The 26,940-nt window shown below is 35.2% G+C and overlaps 1 protein-coding gene across 1 annotated transcript; it reads right to left on the bottom strand.

Moving 5' to 3' along the window:
• Nucleotides 1-493: 493 nt before the first annotated feature.
• On the bottom strand, nucleotides 494-14,238 carry CUNHXorf21 (chromosome unknown CXorf21 homolog). The gene is made up of 2 exons (XM_011385419.2): nucleotides 14,141-14,238; nucleotides 494-1,989 (listed from the first exon to the last, which is right to left on the bottom strand). Exon 2 carries the CDS (start codon nucleotides 1,975-1,977, stop codon nucleotides 1,087-1,089), a length of 891 nt encoding a protein of 296 aa, XP_011383721.1. The 5' UTR covers nucleotides 1,978-1,989; nucleotides 14,141-14,238; the 3' UTR covers nucleotides 494-1,086.
• Between the last annotated feature and the right edge of the window lie 12,702 nt (nucleotides 14,239-26,940).

Raw genomic sequence — 26,940 nt, 5'->3', positions numbered from 1 at the left:
TGAAAAAAATCTTAGCTCATGGAAGTTGAAAAAGGATGTAACTAGATTTATTGTAGTGACCATTTCACAATATGTACAAATATCAAATCATGTTGTACACCTGAAACTAATGTTATATGTCAATCATATCTCAAAAAGAATAGGTAGCAGGCTAGATTTGGCCAATGAGCCTTGGTTTGTCAATCCCTGCGCTAGAGGAAGGAGGTTGAGCAGTGTGGCGCTCATGAAGCTACCGGTCTCGTGCATAAATTTACAGAATTTTATATGGGACCCTAGAACTTGTAACTTTGTTTTCAGGATGTGGAAGACCCCCTTCCTGACTCCAGAAGGGTCAAAAGAGCATGGAGAAAAGGAAGAGAAAATATGGGGGGAAAGATTCATAATTATGACCAAGAAAATCATATACAGCAAAATCAAAATAGTTTTATATTCACTATGTGGTATTTTCCATTTAGAACACTTCATCTCCACTAATAAACAAAATTAGATTTGAGTGGCTGTTCTGTGGCTTTGGCTGTAGCTAAGTAATCATTCAAAAAGGAAAACACAATTACAATTTGCTACTGTTTTAATGTTTATAAAGAATATATTTTAAGTGATCTACTTATACAGAACAAAGAGATAAACATATTTTGAAAACTGAACCTGTCTCTCTACCCAAATATAGCAGCCTTCTATAGTCCATTTCCCTCAAGGGAAAACAACTTGGAGGAATTTTTTGAGTAATATATTCTTAACTCTTTACCCTGAAACCTTTGGCTTTTTAATTTTAACATGATGTGTGTAAGTTTCTTTGGCTTGTTGTCTTTTCATTTCTGTACCCCCCCCCCACTTAAATGAATCCTACCTTTGTTTTTTTGATCATCTTTATTTTTGCTTTATTGCTTTGAAATCATTCTTTATAGCTCTTCTTCCCACATTTCATCATGTGTAATATGAGATTTCCTCTTAATTCACACCTGACCTCCAGCTGAACTTTACTTCCCTTGCTCTTTACTCCTTCACAACCCCCTCCTCCACATTCGCAGAATAAATGGATAAAGTGGTGCTTTAGCTGCGAGTAGTTAAGAGGAATGGAAGCATCCTCTATGGAGTCACATTGCTATACTGAGAAATATGGAGACTAGGAGTGCTGATTTCAGTAGACACCAACTGCAACAGGCGGTTAATGACTATATCCCTGGCTTTTGAGGTCTCCAGGTTCTTTTCTCTAGACACTTGAAGACTAATTTGGTCCACACTCGTCATGATGAGTTCAGATGCCAGAATCTGCGTAGGGGAATGGTCATGAAACACAGTGTCCATAATGTATTGCTTATATAACTCCACCACCTTCTGCTCCAGGTACTCATTCAGCACTGCATTAGAAATAGGCTTCTGCATTTGCAGACTGCTTTTCTCCTTGATGCTAGTTATTCTCCAGTAGGATGAATACCGCTGTATAGGTTTTTGGGGAAAGTCGCTGAGCTGAGTAGAAATGGAATCCTCCATGGGCAAAGGAATCTCAGACGATTTCAGCAAAGGGCCAAATTCAAAACTGTTCTCAGAGGGAAAATCTGTTGTCACTGAACTAATGGCCATCACCTGACCCCCTGCAATATGTAAGTCATTGTAATTCTTGCAAATACTTTTGCAGGAAGGTGGAACCAAGTAGGTCTCTCTGCTAGGGTGTCTACATATTTCCACTGCAGCCATATTTGGGCTTTCAAACACAGGATTGGGGTTTTTCTGTAGCACTGTGATTCTCTGATTTCTACTGTGTTGGCTCTCTCTCGAATGCACTGAAGAAATAAACTTGCCAGAGGATTTGCAGCTCACATAGAGACTTCTGACTTGTGTCTCATCCACAGAGGAATAGGAAAGAGCAGATTTCATCTCTTCTTCCTTCTCCTCAGCCACCTGCTCATTATAAGATGCACAACTCCAGTGGATATCCTTCTGGTAGGCAAGTCCACTGAGGTACCCTTCTGACAGCATTCTGGAAAGAGACTTGGTAACATTGGGGGAAATTAATATTAAAAATTTTTAAATTGGCAGTTGATATATCAAAAAAGTAAGGGACAGTAAATGAAGTCATTTTATTCATTTACCAAGCCATTACTAATTCTGAGTCTGCTGTGTACTAGGACTATGGCATGTGCTGGAGATATAAAGGTGATTAGGACACAGTTGCATCCTTTAAGGAGTTTCTACTATGGGAGAAAATAAACTAGACACAAATAATTCCAATATTATCTCACTGAAGGTTAAAATAGTGATAGGCACAAAGGAAGTACAGAAGAGGAGCCCCTAACACAGCCTATGGCTAAGGGGGAGGAGTAACAGAATGTGTGACAGAGAAGATGACATTTCAGCTAAATTGTGAAGATGAAGCATTCCAGTCATAAGAATATGGTAGCATGGTCTGTTCACCATATACCAAGACGCTAAGCATAAGAGGCTGGGGCAATAGGCTGGAACTGGGTCATGAAGGGCCTTAGAAGTCAAACAAAGGCATTTGTATCCTGCCCCAGAGGAAAAGGAGAATGATTGAGAAGCTTCAAATTAGAGAAGCCACACAGCTAGTGGGTTATGAGAAAAATGAGGAAACTTGTTGCAAATGCCACTGAAAATAAGAGCTTTATTTTGCTAATTTTTGTATTTTATCCCTAGGAGCTAGCATAGTTGTTTGCATTTAGGAGGGATTCAATATTTGTTCATTTGAATTAGTTGGCAATAATTGCATGGTTTGAAATTCACTATCAACCTGTCATGAAGGACCATAAAGCCCCATCTACTTTTGCAGCCCAGGATAAATTTCTTGCTCTATCCCACCCACTTCTCAATACATCTTGGAAATCTCTCTGCACCCAACTGATGTATTTACTTCTACGCTCATTACCAAGGAGCCTTCCTGACCCTGGGCTTTCACCATACCTGCCTCCCCTCTCCACTCTCAGCAGTTGTCACCTGAGTCTGGAGTGGCTAGAAACCAGCAGCTGCATTTTCTAAAAAAGGAACGCACTGGAATTCTTGGCACTGGGCAACAGACAACAAGGAAAACTAGTCCTCTTTGGCCTTGAGCATTGGGCTACTAAAACAGACCTGTCAACTTGAACCTGAATTGAAAAGTCGAATTAAAAAAGGATTATTTTAACCATACATGAGGGTCCTTTTTTTTAATTTTAGCAGCTCTTTTATATTCATGTAGTTATTTTCCAAGTAAATTCTTTAATTGTATAAGGTAAATATTGTAAATATAATTAATATAATTGTTTTAAGTGTATAAGGGTAACATTTATTTTCTCTTTTGGAACTCTTCCAAGATATATTTAGCAAATTTCTCAATTATTTAAATGTTTGTATTCTAGGCATCATCATCATGTGCCATAAAGATACAAAGTTAAAGGTCTTCAACAAATCCATGAAGTAATTCTTGTATGCTTGACATATTTATAAGAATAAAGAAAATGTTCTTCCCTTAAAAAAAATGAAGTGTGGTTCTGCCTTCAACAAACTGAACATTCAGGTGAAAAGGCAAATTTTTATATGTATGAGAAGATAATAGAGCAAAAAAGTTGATCCTAAAGGTTTTATAGTGAGGCGACCCTTCCACTCCACCCCACCCAGCTAGGGTCTTCCCCGCTCAAGGCCTCACAACATCATTATGGAAAACCAGAGCAGAAACACAACGCTCAGCATTTGAGTTTCTAAACTGACTTCAGAAGCTCTCAGCAAAAATCAAAGTGTTAGAGAAATGGCTTTTGAGATACTATAACCTGAGCTTCTAAACTTCAGAATCCAAAACCGTAAAAAACTTAGGGCATAATATTTAGGCATCAACAATAGACTCAGTGGATGGAATCCCCCATGGAGTGAAATGGTAGCTCCAGAAACACTTGGAAGCCAAAAATAGAAGAAGTCTGTGCCCCTATGTCCCAGGTAGAATCTGAGGAAGCAGGAAGTCTCCTGCCCAGCATGGTGTAGGAGCAGGAGGAGAGCCAGCCACGTGGATTGCCTCGGTAGACAGGTCTGAGGCTGCTTCATCAAGTCAGCTCACACACCAGCATGCTATCCAGAGCCTACAAACCTGGAAAAGACCTAGATTTGGAATGGGAAGATTGCAGGCATGATCTCAGTAGACTATTAACCAGAGACCAGGTGAAGGATGAGAAGTTGATGTGGGTTGTCAGTGTGACTACATGATGGCAACCGAAGAACCCCACCACCCCCACATTAGCAACCGACCTGATGGCTCTATGTAAGCAAGCTGGAACTTAGAGGCATCTCACGAAGGACAGAGGCCTGAAGTGACTGAGGAAATCCTGATCGACTGATTATTCGGGAGCATGTGAGCTGAGCTCAAAAGTGAGATCAAACTGAGCTCACCTGGAAAGCAGATTTCCAGGAAAAATAACTAGTTAAGCATATGCATGTATTTCTCACCCCCCAAACTTCATTAAAACAGCAGTAAATGATTTTTTTAAGATATCTACAAGAAAAGGGAGAACAGGAGAAGAGACTAGAGCAATGACATTTTAGAAGCTGGGAAAACAGGAGGCCAAGGGTTAATGACTTAGAAGACCTGAAAAAGCTGAATCCTAAAAAAGCCATGGGAAAATCCAAAGGCCAATCCGATTTAAATTCCAGTAAATGTTCAGGAATTGGGGCATCACATACCCTTTGAGAGTAGGGTAAAGAGGGTATATCTAAAATAAGAAAGATCGAAAGTATTTAAAAGGCAGTCAGAAACCCAGATCTTCTTCACTCCATGTAGTCAGGTGACCATTTCCCATCTTCATCCCCAAAGGAAAACTTGAGATTTATTCTCTAAAGACTAAAATGTAGGGTCTCTGAGATACAAGTTGAGGGTAGAATTATTGAACCAATAATAGATTAAATAAACGTATGCATGTTGGATGCTGAAATCTATGACCCTCTATTCTTAGCTCCCAGAATGCTGGCGGAGGAGCATCCATCATCCAGGCAGGACATTGGGAAGACTGTTCTGGGGAAAGCAGACTGGTCTGAGAAGGTCAATTGGCATCACAGGTTTCCCCAACTAAATGAGGCAGCCAGATCACCCTTCAGTCAAGCTCACAATCAATAGAGCCCATTGAGCTTTTTGGACATCTATCTTTAAGTATGAGTTGAACTTTGAAATATCTGAGGAAAGCTCTGAATGAGAGAGACCAAAACAGCCGCTTAGAGGAAACAAACTTAGAGCAGGGTAGGGAGGGAGGGGGGTTCAACTACCATCAATATTCTCAAGGAGATAGGGATAATATTACAATCTTGAATTAAGAATAGGATGTTATTTTAAAAAAAATTCTGAAGTTCTTAGAAATTAAAAATGATAGAAAGTTTTAAAACCCGATAGAATGATTGGAAATTGAGGCAAACTCTCATTTTTTGAAAGTATAACAAAAATACAAAATGAAAAATAGAAAAAAAGATAAAATTAGTGAACTAGTCCAGAAGATCCATTACCTGAATAATAGAAGGTTCAGAAAGAGGACAGAGAAAATAGAGAAATTCAAAGAATTCAAAAATATTTCCCAGAATTGAAGTATACGAGTTCCTAATATACTGGGTAAAAATAGACCTACACCTCTTCTTGTTATTGCGAAATGGTAGAACACTTGGGACAAAGAGAAAATAACTATGTTTCCAGAGAGGAAAAAGTCAGGAAAAAAAAAACCCCAAGAACTAGAATCTGCAGACTTCTCGACAGCAACATGAGAAGCCAGGTAATCATGTAATAATGTCTAAAAATTCTTAAAAATTATTCCAATCTAGAATTTAATGACAAAATTATCAGTCAACTATGAGGATAGAATAGAAATATTTTTAAGTCAAAGTCTCAAATAGTTCATCTCCCAGGCGACTTTCTCAGGAAGCAAACAGAAGATGTTCTCCTCTGAAAGGAGTAAGTAAATCAATAAAAAGCAGAAAAGGAATACAGGAAACAGGAAATCCAGGACTGGGGAGAAACAAAGGAGCCTTCAGACCTATATAGCCAGAGACTCTGTTCCAAATCCTGCACTGTAAAGGGCCCCACTCTGACCCTCCTTCAGATGTGCCTCTCCCAACAGGGTGAGAAGTCCTAGAAGCCAACATGATGGAACCCACCAGTCTCTACACTGCTGCCTTCCGAACCACGTGTCTAGTACTCAGGACCTCAGAACTCCCTGCTCGAATCGACTAGACCCAGTCTCAGAATTTGCACACACTCTTTTCCAAATGCATCATGACTAAGGCTGACTTAGAGACCAGACATGTACACATGTCCAGACCCAGTATGTGGGACCAAGCAATGAGCCTGGATGTATAGACCGAGTGTGAGGTGTAGCCAGGATTAGGAAGAAAAGATGGAAGGGCTGCAGACTGAGGCTCCTCGTTTTTTTCCTAGACCCAGGAAGTGTCAGAATCCTACCCATGATGACAGTGAAATGACATTCCAGAATGAAAGCTATGTAACAGGCTCAAAAGGCAAACTGGCTAGTTGGAATAGATCAGAAAGGCTTTTGGAGATAAAGATGAAATAAAAAACAACTTAATAAGCTGACCATTATGAAGTAAGATTTATATAATTGGCTATGGACTTTGGGAGTGAACTAGGAAAAGCTAAGCAAAGGAAAAGTGTAAACCAGTGCTGTCCAACAGAACTTTCTGGAATGATGAAATGATCTGTATCTGTGCTAACATATTAACTAACAGCCACATGTGGCTACCAAGCACTTGAAATGTGGTGAATGAAACTGAATTTTAATTTTATTTAAATTAATTTTAAAATATCACATAGCACTACTTTGAACAGTACAGACTTAGAAGATAGTGAAGGTGATAACGTAAAATTGTAAAATACTGAAGGCAAAAAAAAAAAGAAAAAGAAAATACTAAAGGCAGTTCATTATAATTGCAATTTAAAGTTCACTGGATGATCACTGTCATAGCAATAATTCTAGAGTGAAATTTAATTAATTCACTTATTTCTGTACTTCTTTCAGAGGGTATTAGAGAGAATATATCAAAAGACAGTAATAAAAGAGTATAAACTTTTAGATGTTTGGTAACAAAATGAGATCCTTATCTGAGACTCTTTTTGTTTTGGTATTTTAAAATAGGGACTATATAGAACTTCCTTTTAATTTTTGTTTTGTTTTTATTTGGAGAAGTGTAGAAAATCTGTGTGAGCATGAATGCTCAAAAATATTTTTAAAGCTATTTTTATTTTAATCATGTGGTCTCATAGGTTGTCTCTGAGGTGATGAAAGTGCTGTCCAGTAGAATTTTCTGTGATGACGGAAATGTTGAATATTTGTGCTGTCCAATATGATAGCCGATAGCCGCATGTGACTAATGAGCACTTGAAGTGTGTTTAGTGTGACTGAAATCTTAAATTGCTACATTTGGCTACTATGTTGGACACCACAGATCTAGACAATTATAAACTCCAACTTATAATTTAAGAAAAAGTTGTACAGCAAAAAACTGGTTTACTACATGGCTGAGTTGTAAATAGCTTTTGCATAGTCATAATAATATTTAAGTCACTGAAAATTAATCTAACCAAATTTAAAATGTAACCATAGAATGCTAATAAATCCAGGAAACAAGGATAATATTTTATCATTTATAGTAATGTAATATCAATAAAAATTGTCTTGGGCATTTGCGTATGTGTCCAGATTGGGTAGCCAGTCCGTATAGTGAGAGGAACAGGACAAGGATGTATGTACTTGGTGAAAGCTAGGGGAGGAAAGAGAACTAAATCCTATCTTCATGATAACAAGTCAATAAATAATGCCCCAAACTGAAAAATCCAAAAGTTGTAACACAGGCATGCTATTTAAAGAAATGGTAGTAAATATCAAATAATTAGTTAAAGGAGATTAAAGTAGTTGCTTGCTTCTGTAAATTAAATCAAGTTAGCATCTGTGGTATTATCTACAGAGGCCCCTCAAACCATAATATTGCATGAGTTTATGACTGACTATTAAGAGGTATTACCGAGAATTGAAATTCATTTCTAAAAAGTTAGCAGCAGAGGGCAGCAGAGAGCACACCAAAACCGCTTTTGAAAGATTGTTCTAAAGCTATGCAAAGAGAGTAATAATATTGGCTGATAAAACAGAAATTGTACACCTATTAACTCACTTAATCTTCATAAAAACCCTTTAACATACCATTAAAATGAAAACAGTGCTGTATATCATGACGTTCTAAAACTTAAAAATAGAGAAACAGAAAATTATTTGGGTTTATTTTAATTGTTGGCATTTTTTTCTTAATACATTTCAGTGATTATCTGTGAAATTTTTTAAAGACATCATTCAATCTTTTCAAAGGTATTACAAAACACATGCTTCAAGCAAATGTTAACTTCTATTAGACTTTATTTTATCTGAGAAACTAAAACTGGACCCAATGGATTACTTCAAACGTTCAAGGATATTTTATCACTTGAATTTGTATTCATAGAGAAGCTATATATATATACACACATACACATACATATATATATATATGAAGCTCTATATATATTTATATATGTATGTATATATAAAATAAATATATTTAGACTTTTCCATGGCTGGTTAAGTGTGAAGGAAAAGACACCCAAGGACATTTGCAGATGAGATGTTCTAGGCAAATTTGGCCTATATTAATCATTACCAGACAGGGGAATACCAAAATTAACCTTATGTGCAAATTCACAACTTAGAAATACGTGCTAAAGTACAGAACTTCGTTTAATAATTTACTTGGATTTCAGAAAAAGTTGCAGTATAAACTCTTCCTTCTACATTAGCCTTTACATAGTTTCTCAGAAAACTGTTGTTATAACTTTTATACATTAATACACTTTTAATTTTCACCCAAACAACACAAGCATGGATTGAAAAAGAAAACAAAGAGGAAAGAACTTTATAAGAGAGAACATTGGAAAAGCCAAAGTTAGGGATCAACAAACTTTTTCTATAAAGGGCCAAGTTTTTAATATTTTAGGTCTCTGTTACAACTACTCAATTCTACCATTGTATCAGAAAAGTCGCCATAGACAATACATAAACAAATGGGTGTGGCCGTGTTCCAATAAAACTTTATTTACAAAAAACAGGCAAAGGGCCAATTTAACCCGTAGGCCATGGTTTTCATACCCTTGACCTAAGTCAAAAAGCAGATGCAATAAGTTGGATAGGACATAATAATAATAGCAATTGTGTCAAGTGCTTTCCATATATTCCCCTAATCTTCCAAGAACACTACATGTTAGATATTATCATAATCTATCTAGTTTTCAAAATGAGAAAACTGAGATCTGGGTATGACAAATGACCTTCCCAAGGTCACAAAGCAACTAAGTACTAAAGACAAGATTCAAGTCCAAATTTACAAAGTCCAAAGAGTGTGGTCTGATCTTAAAATTTATCACACTACTACACAATTGGGAGCAATTAATATCACACAGTTATGACAAGCAATTAGTCCTTCCGGGAAATGGGTATCAGCCCTGACTCCATTTAATAACAACAGCACTTGCTAAATAAAGGAAGGAAGGTGTAGTGAAGTTCAGAAAGAAAAGCACCAGGAAGACAGCCAGTGCCCACCCCAGAGGGGTGGCCCAGAGGTCTACATATATGTCCCATTCATGTTTCAATGCTCATATGTCTTTGTGGTGTAGAAATAATTTATCCTCTGGCCTTTTAATCTAACCATATGAACATTTTCCTTAACCATTTCCACCACTGTAGCCTGATACCATCTCACCCTTAATTTTACAACCAGAGCAATTTAATATTACAGATGCCCTGTTTAAATATCAACAGCTCCCAATTACCTCCAAGATAAAATCAATACACATTAGGCCCTCATAATACAGGGTCCTTATCTGCCTTCCCAATCTCATCCCTGCCTGTTCCCCACAGGACCCAGGACCCCAGCCATGCTGAATTTCTCCTAGTTCTCCTAAATCCCATGCCCATCCCAGATATTTGTGTTCTTTTTCTTGTCCTGAGAGCCCTGGCTCTCTGTCCATCCCCTGTCCCACAACCAATACCCTTTATGTCTCATCTCATATAGCAACATTTCAAAGCCCCTGGCCATCCATGCAGAATCTATGTCCCTCAATTAGAAAATGGTTCTAGGTTCTTCTCTCCCCTACCCCAATATATTTATCAGGATTGCATGGAACTTGAGCAGAATTCAGCTGCTACCTTAAACTCTGAAATAAATCATTGAGACAGTCTTTTGAATGAAGGAGTAACTTGCAATAGCAAAAGAAAAGTGGGAAGATTGGGGTTTGGTAGGAAGTGGGAGAGTTGGATAATGATAAGGTGGCAGAACAAGCCCTGTCTCTGGAAATACAATCTCAGTGCATGAGAGCTAAGACATCTGAGAAGCTGTGTTGAGATGGTGCAAAGAAGACCACAGCTGCACAAAAATGGAGGCAGTGGAACAGGGCTACCTCCTGCATCATGGGATGTAGCCTTACGGAACTGATGACAGGAAAACATCTGCTGTTTCATAGATCTTGGGCCTAGCTAACTAAGGTGCAGTTTGGTTCCCATGTGTCAGCATGGCTGCTTATATGGATCTGCCTTTTAATAGTTACAAAATTGTACATCCACAGATACATCTTATGTTAGTAAATCATTTCTCATAGTGGACAGTCCATTTTTTCTTGCTTTTTAAATATGTGTCATCGTTGCATATGCCTCCGTGAATGTTTCCTTAGACCAGATTTGGAGAAGCTGAATTACTGCATCATAGCTATTGCAAATTGCCTTTCAAGTAGCTCGGGCCAATTTATTCTCTCACCAGCAATGTTTGAGATTAACTTTCTCCACTGACATTCTTCAACACATTATTATTATTTTTTAGCTTTCCAATCAGATTTATTTTTTGCCTCAAATTTGAGGGTGAAGCAAACTGTCTTGTTAAGATTGTGTGTAGGTGATGTATCAGGGTTGCTATTTTTTAATACCCCCAAATTCTCAAAATACTCTATTTCATCTCTTCACTTCTCTATTTCCCCTATAATCTAAATTCTAGATTCCATAATTCCAATCCATGTATTTTAAGATCGTATTGATTTTGGAGACTTGTAGATAAACCACTGGAAGATTATCATTAAAAACTTGAACATTATTTTGTTCATAATCTAGTTATGATAATGTAAAAAAATCTATATTACATTTTTTAATTTTCTTTTAGGGAAGGATGCAAGAACTTTATCCTAAACAAGTGGTTTCTTTAGGAAGGATTTCCCTGTATAAAAAAGTATCTGCTAATTATGCTAAGTGAAATAAGCCAGACAGAAAAAGTTGAAAATCACATGATATCACTTAGATGTGGGATATAAACCTAAAAGCAACAAATGAACAGGACAAACAAACAGAGACTCATGAACATGTACTATAGATAGACTAGTGGTTACCAGAGGGTAGGTGATGGGGGAGGAGGGGGTTGCTATATGGGGTAAAAGGGGTCAAATATAGGTGGGGTAGAGAGTGGGTGAAGTGGATAAGGGGAATCAAATATATGGTAGCTGAAGGCAACTGGACTTTGGGGAGTAAACATACAATAGAATATACAGATGTCAAATTATAATGTTCACTTGAAAATTATATAATTGTATTAACCAATGTTACCCCAATAAACTTAATTTTTAAAAAAAGTATCTGCAGTTTCCTTCCTCTTATCTTTGAAAGTACAGGCTCTTTAGAGCTGGAAATAACCATTCATTTAATCATATACCTTGGCTTATTCTCTATTATTTCATCTTTTGTGGCATTTGCTGACAGATGCTCTAAAGTATCATTCATCCATATTTCAATTCCTGTTACAAAACATAAAATTTGGGATTATCTAGTCTTCTATCAAATATGAAGTGATTCTTAATGAATTAATTTCTGAAAGTCTAATCTGGTGGCTAAGGTAACATAATAAGTCGAAAAGCCTCTGTTTTCTGTATTAACATCACCAAGTAAATAAATAAATTTCTGTTTGGTTTTCCTTAGATCCTTATGACCAAAGGTAGCAGCTACTTCTAAAGGCTTTATCTGGATATGTAAATTTTCTTATTTCAAAAAATGTAAATTTTGGTGCAGAAATATTAGTAAATATATTTTTTCACAGTTTAGACTTTTGTTCATATTCTGTCTTTACTTCTTACAAATGGAAAAATTAAAGTTTATGATCACTTTTTCAAATTACTTTTGAAGTATTTTGACACAAAATGAGAGTACTAAAAAAACCAAAAATGATCATAATAGTATTGACTGATGTTAAATTTCCTTGGTGTTAATAACTGTTAATTATTGTTAATTATATTGTCAATTATATTGATTAACATTGGCACACACTTAATTGCAGGCATATCAACCAAATACAATGCAAGATACTTGATTTGATCCTGAATTTAAAAAATAAAAACTCTGTAAAGAACATGTGGATAATTGGGGGAAATTTGAATATGAATTGTATGTTAGATAACAGAATTTATTGATGTTAAAATTCCTTAACATTATAATTATGTAAAAGTCCGCCCTTTTTCTTAGAAGAGACATGCTCAAGAATTTGGAAGTGTCATGTGCCCTAAAGTCAACAATATACTTTTAAACAGCTTAGGAAAAAAACTGAGTATGTGTGTATATGTATATACGCAGAGAGAAAGACACAGTGAGAGACAAAATGTGGCAAATAGCTACAACTGATTAATCTACATGACGGAAATTTGGGTGTTCATTGCACTATTCTTTTCATTTTTATATAGGTTTTTGATTTGCAAAACAAGAATGAGGGAGGTTAATAACTATCTTTAGTTAATGAAGGCAGATTTACATTCTATCATGTTTGTGAAGAGCTTAGAGGAACAATATCTTATATATCTAAGAAAAATTAGGTATGTGATTGGAAATGGTTCAATAACTTGAACTATTGAAAACATCTCATCAAAGCGATATTAGAATTACTTCACTATCTTTGTATATTCCCCAGATTACCTTGTTTTATACAAATTTTAAGTACTCTCTATTCCTTCAAGAAGCTTCTCAAATTCAGAAACACAATGTTCTTACACTGATCTATGCAAGCAATGTTCTAAAAATATCCAATAGGAACATTCTGGACAAATCAGGTCTGTATTCAAGCACAGATAGATGTGCACAAGAAAAATAATGTTTAAGCAGGTCTAAAGATAATTCAAACAAATGCCCACCTGTACATGCACTGTCTTTAATATCAACAAGTAGATTTTCCCCAAATCACCCAGATGGCAATTCGAAAGCATCATCACTGTAGATCACATTCACTTGGAATATGTCCTGCCACTCAGAAAAACACTTATCACAAACTCACTGAATGAATAATTGAGAGTCAAATCCAATTGGAATTAATTATGATTGTATTTCTCTCTAAAACTACATCACTATAACTGAATTCAAGAGTTCTGCTGTCACAGTGTAAATATATATATGCCCTATTGTTAAAGTGTACAGCCGAAACTTATTGGATTTCGTTAATCAATATCACCATTAAATAAAATAAAATAAAATAAGCAGTCTACAATTATGTTTCTTTTATAAATAAAGTTGAAATTATTTGGATATTCAAAGAGAAAAACTCAACACAGTATTTCTGTAGTAAGTGAATAATTGTTAGTATCTTTCACTTTTTAATTAAACAAATTAAATATTCAAAAAAAAGAGTTGTGCTGTCCCTGCAAAATTCTGCTTAGGTTTTCTGGCCTTCTTTTATTTGTTTATTTTTTTATGAAAGTATAGTTGACCTTCTTTTAAAAACACAGAAGCTAAACCTGTATAGGAATTAGTGAATGAAGACTAAATAAATTACACAACAAATATTTGATCAGACCAGTCAAATATTTTGGTAAAAAAATATTTTAGAAATTCTCCAAATGTGAACATGAAAAAGTAAGAGAAAGGGGTGTTTAACTTCATTTTTCTCTTATCGTCCAATTCCACTGAATGTTTACTTAAACTCCCACTCACCTTTGATTTGGTAAACTAGAATAGCATTTTAGATGTCATCGGATTGGATCTGAGTTCCGATGATAAAGGGACTAAGTAAATATGAGAAGAGAAATGGCAGAAAAAGTTAGCAGTTATAAGGCCTGTTGCCTCCTTTTTCTTACCTTCGCTAACCAATCTGCTCCTTTGGTCCTGCAGAAACACGATTGACCATAAAGAGATGAATAAGCCAGGCAGTGCTTTTTCCAGAAAGGTTCGCAAGCCTTTGGTGAGTGTTCTTTTCACTGCTAAAAAACAAGAAACTAAGCTGCTTGTTGCATTTCCATTCTTTTTATAACTGATCCTATGGAAAAAGTTGTTTTTGCTCATCTGATTTGTTCTAAAGAACAGTGGGAAGTCCCGGAAAGGGGGGAGGCAATAACTGACAAACCCACATCGAGCCACAGAATGGTGTTTCTTCCCCTTTTTCAAAAAATGAAACCTATCTATGAAACCGTCTCTTGTTAAAACTGTTTATCACTGCACATTATGTAAATGTAAATTTACTTCTACAGCCATAAATTCCCTGGGACCCCTCTCTCAAAAGAGAGCTAAAGTCAGATACTACTTAAAAAATTCTGTTTGATCACTAATTATAATTTTTAAGAAGTATTATTTCTTCATTGTACTCCTAGTTTTTAAAAATGCAAGTGAAAACAGTTTTCTTTCTCAAATTAACAAAAGTAAAAAAAAAAATACACTTAGTGGCAAGGTTTGAGAGAAACAAGCACTCTCATATACTCTCAGTGAGATTGTAAACAGTTTTAGAAGACAATTTCCCAGTACCAGTCAAAGTTTTTTTTTCAAATATTCATACTCCTTGACCCAACAATTTTATTTCTATAAATTTATCTATGTGATATATTTGCACCTGTGCACATAGACATGTGAAAGATATTTGTTGCAGCATTGATTAAGAAAGTAAAGAGCTGGGAAAAAATTCACAAATAGGATATTGGTGAAATAAGTGAGAGACTATCCCTACTGTAGAATACTATACAGTTGTTACAGTAAGGTGGCTTTATGTCTAATAATAAGAAAAGATCTCCAAGATACATTGTTTAGCAAGAACATATAATTCGCTTCAATTTGTATTTTTAAATAAAGAAACATATATGGAAGAAATGTATTTATTTGCTTATACATATAATATTTCTACAGGGACACACAAAAAACTAGAAATAAGAAATTGCCTTTTGAGTCTCACTTTTTACTCTACACCCTTTTGAAATTTCTACTATGTGTATAGTACTTTTTCATCTTAAAAACTATTTTAAAACATTTTTATTCACTTTTTTATTTTTCAATTACAGTTGACACTCAATATTATATTACTTTCAAGTGTACAGCACAGTGGTAAGACAGTTTTATAACTTATGAAGTGATCTGCCTGATTGGTCTAGTACCTACCTGGCATTGTACATAGTTATTACATTATTAACTATATTCTCTGTGCTGTACTTTACAAACCTAGAATCATTTTGTAACTGCCAATTTCTACTTCTTAATCTTTTCACCTTTTTCACCTAGACCCCCTAACCTCCCTCCCACCTGGCAACCATGTTTCCTCTGAATTTATTAGTCTGTTTTTGTTCTGTTTGTTCATTTATTTTGTTCCTTAGATTCCATATATAAATGAAATCATATCTTTCTCTGTCTGACATTTCACTTAGCATAATACCCTCTAGGTCCATCCATGTCACAAATACCAATATTTCATTCTTTTTATGGCCAAGTAATATTCCATTATATATATGTGTCACTTCTTCTTTATGCAAGCATCTGTCAATGGACATTCAGTTTGCTTCCATATCTTGGCTATGGTAAATAATGCTGCAGTGAACATAGGGGCGCATATATCTTTTTGAATTAGTGTTTTGGATTTCTTTGGATAAATACTTAGAAGTGGGATTATTGGGTCATAAGGTAGTTTTATTTTTAATTTTTTAAGGAACCTCTATACTATTTTCCATAGTGGCTGCACCAATTTTCAATCCCACCAACAGTGCACAAGGGTTCCTTTTTCTCCACATCTTCACCAACACTTGTTGTTTATTAATTTATTGATAATAGCCATTCTGACAGGTATGAGGTGATATCTCATTGTGGTTTTAATTTGCATTTCATTGATGATTAGTAATGTTAAGTATCTTTTCATTTGTCTGTTGGCCATCTGAATATCTTCCGTGGAGAAATATCTATTCAGATTCTCTACCCATTTAATCAGATTGTTTGGGTTTTTTGGTGTTAAGTTGTATGAGTTCTTTATATATTTTAGATATTAACCCCTTATCAGATGTGTCATTAGTGGATATCTTCTCCCATTCAGCAGGTTGTCTTCTCATTTTGTTGATAGTTTGTTTCTTTTGCTGTGAAAAACCTTCTTAGTTTGATGTAGTCCCGTTTGCTTATTTTTTCTTTTGTTTCCCTTGCTTAAGGAGACATATCCCCCCAAAAAATATATATTACTAAGAGAAATTTCAAAGAGTTTACTGCCTATGTTTTCTTCTAGGAGTTTTATGGTTTAGGATCTTGCATTTAAGTCTTTAATCCATTTTGAGTTTGTTCTTATGTATGGTGTAAGAAGGTGGCCCAGTTTTATTTTTTTGCATGTATCTGTCCAGTTTTCCCAATACCATTTATTGAATAGACTATTCTTACCCCATTGTATATTCTTGCCTTCTTTGTCATAGATTTATTAACCATAGAGGTGCGGGTTTATTTTCAGGCTCTCTTTTCTGTTCCATTAATCTATGTGTGTATTTTAATGCCAGTACCATGCTGTTTTGATTACTATAGTCTTGTAGTATAGTTTGATATCAGGTGTGATACCATCAACTTTGTTCTTCTTTCTCAAGATTGCCATGGCTATTCTGGGTCTCTCATGTATCCATATAAATTTTATTTTTTAAATTAATTTATTTATTTTAATTAATTTCAAGTATACAGTACATTGGTTAGACATCTATATAGTTCATAAAATGATCCCTCCAATTGCTCCCTCCCTCCCCTGGCCCTCCACCTAGCCAACATATTAATGCTAATTGCATTCCCTATGCCATGCTCCCCATCCCCATGATCATCTATCAACAACTAATTTGTACTTCTTTAACCCTTCACTCCATTCTCCCAGTCCCCCAACCACTCCCCCTGTCCGTCACCAAATTGTCCACTATATTTGTAAGTCTGTTTTTGATTAGTTTCTTCTTTTTGTTCCTTAGATTCTGCATATAAGTGAAATCATATGGTATTTATCTTTCTCTGTCTGACTTTTTCCACTCGCTATTTTAACCTCTAGGTCCATCCATGTCATTGCAAATAGTAGAATTTCATTTTTTTTTTTAATGGCTGAGTAACATAACTATAATTTCTTTATCCAATCATCTGTTGATTGGCATTTAGGCTGCTTCCATATCTTGGCTATTGTAAATTGTACTGCCATGAATACTGGGGTGCATAGATCTTTACGAATTATTGTTTTGGTTTTCCTTGAATAAATACCCAGAAGTGTAATTGCTGGGTCAAAAAGTATATCCATTTTTAATTTTTTGAGAAACCTCCAGACTGTTTTCCATAGCAGCTGTACCAATTTGCAATCTCACCAACAATGTATGAGGGTTTCCATATAAATTTTAGAATTATTTCTTCTAGTTCTGTAAAAAATGCTATTGGTATTTTGATAGGGATTGCATTGAACCTATAGATTGCTTTGGGTACTATGGACATTTTAATGATGTTAATTCTTTGTATCCATGAGCACCATTTTTGCACCAATTACTTGTATGTTCTTCAATATCTTACAGTTTTCTAGGTACAAGTCTTTTACCTCCTTAGTAAAATTTATTCCTAGGTATTTTGTTCTTTTTTTATGCAATCATAAATGAGATTGTTTTCTTAATTTCTCTTTCTGAAAGTTCATTATTAGTACATAAAATGCAACCAATTTCTGAATATTAATTTTTTATCCTGCTACTTTGCTGAATTCATTTATCAGTTCTAATAGTTTTCTGGTAGATTCTTTAGGGTTCTCTATAGTTATCTTTTTCTTGTCTGATTGCTATAGCTAGGACTTCCAATACAATGTTGAACAGGAGTGATGAAAGTGAGCATCCTTGTCTTGTTCCAGATCTTAAGGAAAATGCTTTTAGCCTTTTGCCATTGAGTATGATGGTAGCTGTAGGTTTGTCATATACGGCCTTTGTTATGTTGAGGTATGTTCCCTCTACTCCTTCTTTGCTGAGAGTTTTTTTTTAATCATAAATGGATGCTGGATTTTGTCAAATCTTTTTCATGCATCTTTGACAGGATCATATCATTTTTATACTTTATTCGGTATATCACATTGATTGATTTGTGGATATTGAACCAACTTCATATTTTGGGAATAATTCCCACTTGATCATGGTGTATGATCTTTTTAATGTATTGCTGAATTTGGTTTGCCAATATTTTGTTGAGGATTTTTGCATCTATGTTAATCAGGGATATTAGCCTATAATTTTTGTTTGTAATATCTTTGCCTTTGGAATCAGGGTAATGCTGGCCTCATAAAATGAGCTTAGGAGACTTCCCTCCTCTTCAATTTTTGAAACAAGTCATATTTAACTTTATTTGATTGGTTTTATAGCCCAAATGTATGTCTTTCTTGGAGGACAGACAAGTCTATCTGCAAATGGGTCAGTTATCCTTGCCCAAAAGCAAGAAAATGTTTAGAGTTCTCAAAATAATTTAGTTGGTTTATTCCAACTCCTTCAAGTAAACCAACAAATAACTTTGCCCAAATAATACTACTTCTGTTGTCTTTTTCTTCCTAACTGTGATGAAAGCTAAGTTCCAAACCTTTAATATGTAAACTTTTCCACTTAATGGGTTTGTTTTGTTTGTTTGTTTGTTTGTTTTACTTTTGTTCTATGACTTATCTTAAAAAGCTATAGCTTTAAGAGTGTACTGGCATTTTTTTTTTCTGGTTAGAGTCTTTTGTGATTTTCTGCATTATTTCATGGAATATTACTTAGATCCAGTTAAAAAGGCAGGTTCCCACATATAAGCCATAATAACAACAGTTTCCCAATTAGTTCTAAACCTGAATTGACCTGCTACCATAAGAATGACCAGACTCATTGACCCAGGGGCAGGTTTGGTTGCAGTATAATCTTATAAAATCAGGCCCAGGGATGTCTCCAGTCTTTTGTAGCCAGTCAGGAACTTAACTGTGTACAAGATGTTATGGCAACTTCAGGGCCAAATATTGTTTTATTTTATTCTAGTGTAGGTTCAACCACAGCCAGATATACTGAGGATATCCTAGAGTGGGTCCTACCAACTCCCAGAAACACTTTCTGGTAGGTTCCCCAAGAGCTCACATGGCAGTGCCATGCAATAACCATTATGGTGTGACTCCATCTGCTCTAGGTTGGGTTAAGTCACATTTATTGTTTTATTCAAATACAATTTGAAGAATTTTTTTAATACTCATTCCTGATTTTATCTCTTTAGTTGCTCATTTTATAGAAATCATCCTTTGCAGAAAATATTTTCTGTAATCAAAAAGTTGGCACTATGTCAAGTTAGCTTACCATTACTCTTTTGACAAAATCTGAGGTTATGAAGTTGACTTTAAACTGCTTTCTCTTTGCTGACTATAGTAGAGCAGAATTACATTCTTTATAGCTAAAATCTTATATGATCTAACGGATGGTGGGCAAAGAGTTATTGCCTTGACTTATGTGCCTCTAAATGAATAGTATTCATATTATTCAGTTACCTCTCCTGGTGTCAAAACTTCTTCAAGCTGTTTCCATATGTCATACTTAGCTCACCCCCAATCCTCACCAAATTTTCTTTACCCTGTCCACCCTCTATTCACCTTCAAGTGCTCTTACTAGCGCTCTCAAATTCCTCAACAGTTTCTTTTTCTGTCACATCATACTTGCAAATTGCTGGTTCCAGATAAAATTCATTATTGCCTTTCTCATAACTAGAGAAAGTTATATATGTATATGCATATTTGCACATACACACAACTAATGAGTTCACAAACTTATTCCATCAAACCTCAACTATTTCAGGCTAAATTCTTTGTCTTTCTGAAATATGCTCTCTAGCCGCTTATAATACAGTTTTCTCCCTCAATATCAAATGACTCAACTGAACCTACTTTCTCAAATTTACCTAAGCCCCTTAATCATCAAGTCTAATGACCTTTATCTCAATCTATAACTTCTTTGACATTTCTACAGTATATGACACTGTTCACTAATCTTTTCTTATTTTTAATAGTTTATTTTTAAAAATTCCTGTACTTGGTAAAAAGTATAAGTGGTACAAAAAAGTATGCAGTGAAAATTAAACCTCTTTCCCTATATGATCTTCAGCTCTCAGGCCCCCTCCTCAGAGGCAATTACAATCATCAGTTTCTTGTGTATCAGTCCAAAGATTATATCTATCTTCTTTTGTATACAAATGTTAGGATACTACATATGCAATTTTGTCCTTTATCTTTTTTGTATAAATTTTCAATGTCAGTACATCCCGATTGACCTCATCCTTTTTAATAACTAATAGCCTTCCAATGCATGGATGATCCAGTAATAATGTATTTACACAGTTCGTTATTGATGCAGCTCTTCCTTTAGGAAGGTCTCCCTACCACCACCGGTGGATTTTGTATCATCGCATGCTGCTCGTTATTCTCCTACCTCCCCACTTTCTCCATTTTAAGCTTTTTCATTGGTTTCCTGTCAACCTTCTATTTCCTAGAACTGAAATTCTTGCTTCTCCTTCCTATCCCTCCCCATATCTTATCTTGGTGAACTCATTATTTGCCATACTTTCCATTATCTTCTTTGGATTTCCTGTGAATCTGTATCTCCAGTATTGGCATCTCTCTCCTATGATATCCAGATTCTCATTTGTGGATATTTGATTGCTTCACATAAATAAGGTTCACATAATTTTTTAAATTTAATCTTTTGACCCCAAAATTCACATCCTTATTTATCTTTATAGCATTACCCAAGCTCAGTACATTTGAAGTCTTCTCTAATTCTACCTTATCCCTGATCTCTACAGTTAGTCACCAATGCCTGCCCAGTTGACTCAAAAGACCAGAATAGTGTATAACTGAATTTTATCTGTGCCTCCAGGAAAAGTGAGCAAAACAAAAGCCCTAGTGTCCATATGACAGTACATAATGGTATAAAAATAAACTTTTTCACAATTAAGTATAACTTACAGAATCTTTGAAAATGATTCTATTTTTCCATATTCATTTTTCAGCCATTTTTATAATCACTATTTCCTGCAGACACAATTACAGTATTACATATAAAGTTTTAATGCATTTCCTCTGCAGAAGATTAATTTTAATTGATAGTCTGTAAAAATTAACTTGAACATATTAGAATTTAGGACCATATTACATATCCCATAAAGTAAAATTAATATGACATTTAAACTTCTTGATTATACTTCAGTAGGTCTAATTTATACCAAAGAAATCTATAAGGTAAGCTCCAGGGCAAGGCTGCTTATCTTGAGGACGGGATGACAGATTATAATTGCTTTATTAAATACGATATTCTGAATTCCTATGAAGCTGTAATGGCTTGTTGTGCACTAGAGATTTTGTTATTTAGAATATAATTGATTGTAATATATACTGTTTGCCCCTGAATAGATCCCATTTTCCACTTCAGAGAGATTTTCATTTTGGCATCAATATGATTACTATATTTGTAAAGTTTCTGAAGCATTTTGAAATTCTTTCAGTTGAAAAATAATTCAAAGTTGAAATATGATATAAATTCAAGGGACAAATTGAATTTAATCCCATATGCTTCATTTTAAGGTCATTAGAATAACCGATCCTTGCTGGTTGTTACCCTGTAGTTGGCATTAATCAGAGATAGCAAGGTAAGTACTTGAATGCTTAAGGAATTAGCAATCCCATGAACTATTTCGCTTTCTGCTTCCTAATTGTCAGTCTTTGCTATTACTTGACATTCTCTGCCTTAATGATCTAGCAGAAATCCCTAACACCAAAATTCAAATTTCTATCATTAACTCTTAAATAAATTACCCCTGGAAACACTTGACAGAGTTTTGCCGCACATTCTTGCTTCTTTTTGCTAATTTTTCCACACTTCTGTCCCTCTTTCCTAGTTTTTATATTTTTTCTCTGTTAACCACTTATCTCTCCCCCAGTCTGATGTTCAGGTCTTAGAAATAGACACACTTTCTCCTCAAGTCAAGATAATACTTCACTTCCTCTATCATAAATTGGTCTTGAAAGAGAAAAAACTTGTTCTGTTTCTTAACTGAGAAACAGAATTTCCATTTTACTAATGTTTGTTTACCTAGTCTTTGCAGCTTACGCAAATGAGTATTTGCATGAACTCTGTTTTAGCCTCCTAATAATTTATTCCTATTAAGACCAGGAGGCCAAAGACTCAACCAAATCCATGGAGAATCTCAATATTCATGCATCAATTTTTATCCTAAACCCAAGTCTATCTCATTCTTTCTTTTGTCTGCCTTTCAGACTTTTAAAAGAAGGAAGGTAAAGGGAAAGTTGGGTCTGTTAGCATCCCTTCTTATTCATGCCTCCCTAAAAGATAAAAAAGATATATTAAATTAATAGGTTAAAACTGGATTTTGATATCCAATGGATTTCATTCTCCTTAGCATCCTTGTCTCTGCATTTTTAGATTATCTGAGCTATAATACAAGGAATGAACATAGTAAAACTTCGAATTCAAAGTTGATAGTGGGCTCCCCAAATACATCTTTCTCTCCCAGCCTGATTGATTTAGGAGAGTGGCTCTGGAGGGCAAAGGTCTCAAGCAATTTAAACACTGCTCTTCACCCATGCTTTTAATGAACACTTTAGTTTTTGTCACCAAGCAATTGTTAGAAGTTTATAGGATTCGTCATGAAAGCCAACTGAACAACTCTTAGATCCTGGGCCAAAAGTAAAGGGGCCTAGAAAAATTAAACCCATATAAACTTTGTGATCTCTAATCTCACCAGATTATTCAATTTGAGCAGATTTCCAAAGGAAGAAGGATTACATACTCTAAAGCCAAGTAGAAGTTTCTAGCACCCCAGAGAAAGTTCTAGATTTTTAAAAATTGACATTCTCTTCGAAATGCTGCTTCTTAGTTTTTTCCCCTTAATTCTATTTTTATCATGCCATTGTACTGACTCATATTTATAAAAGCAGCCAGAAACACATGAGACCTAGGGAGAAGAAACTAGAACTTCAGTCCAAGTAACATTATTTCACAAATCAACAGGGAAGTGAAAATAGTGCTGTTGAACCCTTAAGTCTCCAGATTTCCTCCCTTTGTAGAGAGGCTTCTGGGGTAGAAAATTTCCATCACTATCTCCTACCGGCCACATCGAACCCTCCTTTGGTTCCTGTCCCTATAATGTAAAATTCAAGCAATCTATATATTGTATTATAGATTCAAGAGCTAGCTGTGTTTAAGTGACTTCTGTTTACAAGTATCATTTACAATAGCAAAATAATTTCTATTCTTTGTAATTCTTTCCTTGCTCTTTAATTCCTAGAAATGAAAAAAGAAAAGATTTTAAGACTAGTAAAAAAAAGTTTTTTTCAAGATAAGTTTTAAACCTACAAGTCCCTCTGCATTTATATTTAATAGAGGTCAATTCATTGGTTTTGAAGTTTAGGAAAAAAATCTTTTTTATCAACTCTCTTGGAGGAATTTCTGCAATGAGTATAATGATGTAAGATTTCCTTGAGGGGCTCATTATCAGAAATTCCTATCAAATAATGAGACTAAATGAGAATCAAATCCAGTGGATATGAGTGTTTAATTGCCCAGATATTATTTCAAATCAATTTACAGATCTCTTAGCTTTACTTTAAGGTCTTTAAAGGTAATGCTTCTTAGACTTTAACATGCATATGAATCACCTGAGACTCTCGTTAAAATCCAGATTCAGTAGATTTGGGATGGGACCTGATATTCTATGTTTCTAACAGTCTCCTAGGGTAAGACAATGCTGTCCATCTGCATAAGACCACTCTTTGAGTATCCAGGTAGGTCTTCGGGCACCTGTGTTCTGCATTTTTTAACATAGGGCTTTATTCATAGCAAACATCTTTAAGTAGACCATACCTACTATATGTGCAGTACTGACAGACGATTTGATTTATATCATTTAATTCTCAAAATAACTCTATAAAATATGTTTTTTTTTAAATAAAGTTTGGCTTTCAGAAAACTTAATTCTTTTGCCCAAGGTCACACAGCTAGTAGGTGCCAGGGATTTGGACCCAGGTTTTTTTGTGTAAGTATCAAGGAAGTGTAGACTATTGAGTTAAATAGTAATAAAATTAGAAAGGAAAAGGTAATCAACAACATATTTCCATAAAATTACTTTGGATTAACTCTCATTAATCTCTGTTATGTTAAACTATGGAAATATTTCCAATAGAATTTAAAAATTAGCATTGGCATGCTTAACAGATATAAAGCACATTTCAAGAGTTGAGAAAATAAAACTCTTGGTCATGGAGAGGTGGAGGAACTGAAGATTAACTTCAAAGAAAAGAGATAGGTGTTGGGTAAAGAGTGAAGACAAGGAATGCAGGTCATTTAGGGAAGAGGTATGAACAAAGGTATATGAACAATGGTTTGCAGTGGTGATTAAATGGACCTATTTGACTAGAGCAGAGAATTCCTAATTTAGAAACTGTATCAAGGTACCAACTGCTGCATAATAAACTATACCAAAATTATGATTTAAAATAACAATCATTTATTTAGTTCACAACTCTATAGAAGGGTTCTTCTGGTCTGCTCCAGGCTGGGCTTATCTCATCTGGGATTGCTCATGTGTCTGTGGTCAGTTGGAGAGTCAGATGGGAGCTGACTGGCCACAGGTGGCCTTGCTAACATGTCTAGTGGTTAGTTAGAACAATGAGGAATGGACCCTTGTCTGTCATCATCAATGAGCTAGACAGGTGACAAAGGCACCAAGGTGGTAGGCCCCAGTGAACCACTGTTTTTCAAGCCTCTGCTTTTGTCACATATGCTAACATCCGATTGATCAAAGCAAATCACACGGCCAACCCATGTTCAAAAGACCCTACCTCTTGATAGAAGATGAGAATTATGGGCATTCCAACAACTGTCACTTTCAAATAACAGTGAAGAGGAAATTGGAACTATTCTGAGAGTTGGCATTGATAGGAAGAGAGAGGTACCCAAGATCCCTTCAAGGTCTCCACTTGTATGATTATTTAATTCAAAATTTAAACTTGTCATTTTTAAAATACCTATAAACTAGCTAGCTGCTCATGGTTAAAAAATATGTAATGCTAGAGAACCATAAAGGGAAAAGTCTCCTCCCCTAATCACGTCATTTCTACTCTCCAGAGGAAATTACTATTTTCAGCTTTATGATTATCTTTTCTGGAAGAACTAAATTTTTCTTATAGGTTTTTATAAATTTTCAGTGTGAGCCTTGCTGAACACAAGTTACATTAAAGGAGTGCCTGTATAGAGTTATTAATATTTTGTACATTTTTAACACTGAGCTCTAGACGAGTGATCACAACTATTACTGAGCATTTATTATGAACCAGGCATTAGGTACTTAGCATATAAAAACCACTAAGTCTCAATTTCTACCTCCACTCTTTGTACTTCAGTGATTTCTTTATTTCTCTCACCAGTAAAAAAAAAATGACTGCAGTACTGCAGACAGGAAATTACTATTTCATACTGGCAGAGTCTTCTTCCTGTTTTAGCCAAAGATAAAAAGTAGGAATTTGAGGGTGTATTCTCTTCAGGCAAGTTTCACTTCTCCACTGTGATTCCCATAAACCACATTCTAGTCTGCACTCTAAGGTAATCCATTTGAACCCCTCCTTGGATTTATTTGCCTTCTTATAATTTACGAGGAAATGAAATTGTTGTCTTTATAGTTTTTATCCTGAGTACAAGACAATCAAGAAAAACTGGTTCTTACCAGTCCTCTAACAGGTCCTTCCAAACACTCGGGCTGAGGAGTCAGCTGCCTATGCGGAATTCACTCGCCCAACCCAAATTTATAAAGTTACTTCCCACAAAACTGTGTGAAACTTGAGTGGCATGGGAGAAAAGTCCCTCCATACAAGAATAGTACCTTGTCAAATAATTAACTACTCTGTCTTTATTCATTTAAATTTTAAAGTCATTTCTGCATACTAAAGCTCACATTCAAAGGTAATTTCCCAAGGAAGGTTTTAAGGTGTGTACTCCAAACTTCGTGCATCAAATTTAGTTGAGCAATGCCTTTCTTAGCAACTAATACCTTAGCTGGCCTGCTATCAAGAATGAGGAGGTTGAGAAGAAAATGGTGTAATGTTTCCCAAAAGTTGCCTCATTTTATGAATCACCTGAGATGCTTATTAAACAGGCAGATTTTCCAGCCACTTACCCTAGAGATTTGGTTCATTGGCTCTAGGGAGGGAATGGGATTGCTACTTTTAACAACTGTCTCAGACGATTCTTATGATTGGGCAAGTTTTGAAAACACTACACTAGGGCAAGAGTTTTTCAACCCTGAATGTATATTAGTATTACATGGATAACTTGAAAATATACATATGTATATATTATTGCCCAGGTTCCAAACCCAGAGATTCTAATTTAATTTATCTGGGGTAGGGCCAGGCAGTGGTATTTTTGAAAACTCCTCGGGTGAGTCTACTGTTCAACAACTCTAGTGTTCAGAAATAGTAGTCCAAAGCAGTAGATCTCAAATTCTTTGGTGTCAGGATCTCTTTACATATGTAAAAATTATGGAGGATGCCAAAGAGCTTTTGTTTAGGTGGGTTATATTGGCATTTTCCAAAATAGAAATTAAACTAAGAAAATTTTCAGATTTATTAACTCGTTTAAGAATC

Source organism: Pteropus vampyrus, unplaced genomic scaffold (assembly GCF_000151845.1).
Source record: "Pteropus vampyrus isolate Shadow unplaced genomic scaffold, Pvam_2.0 Scaffold714, whole genome shotgun sequence".
Lineage (NCBI taxonomy): Eukaryota > Metazoa > Chordata > Mammalia > Chiroptera > Pteropodidae > Pteropus > Pteropus vampyrus.
The sequence above is the reverse complement of the archived record's forward strand: the minus strand, read 5'-3'. Positions and strand labels throughout refer to the sequence as shown.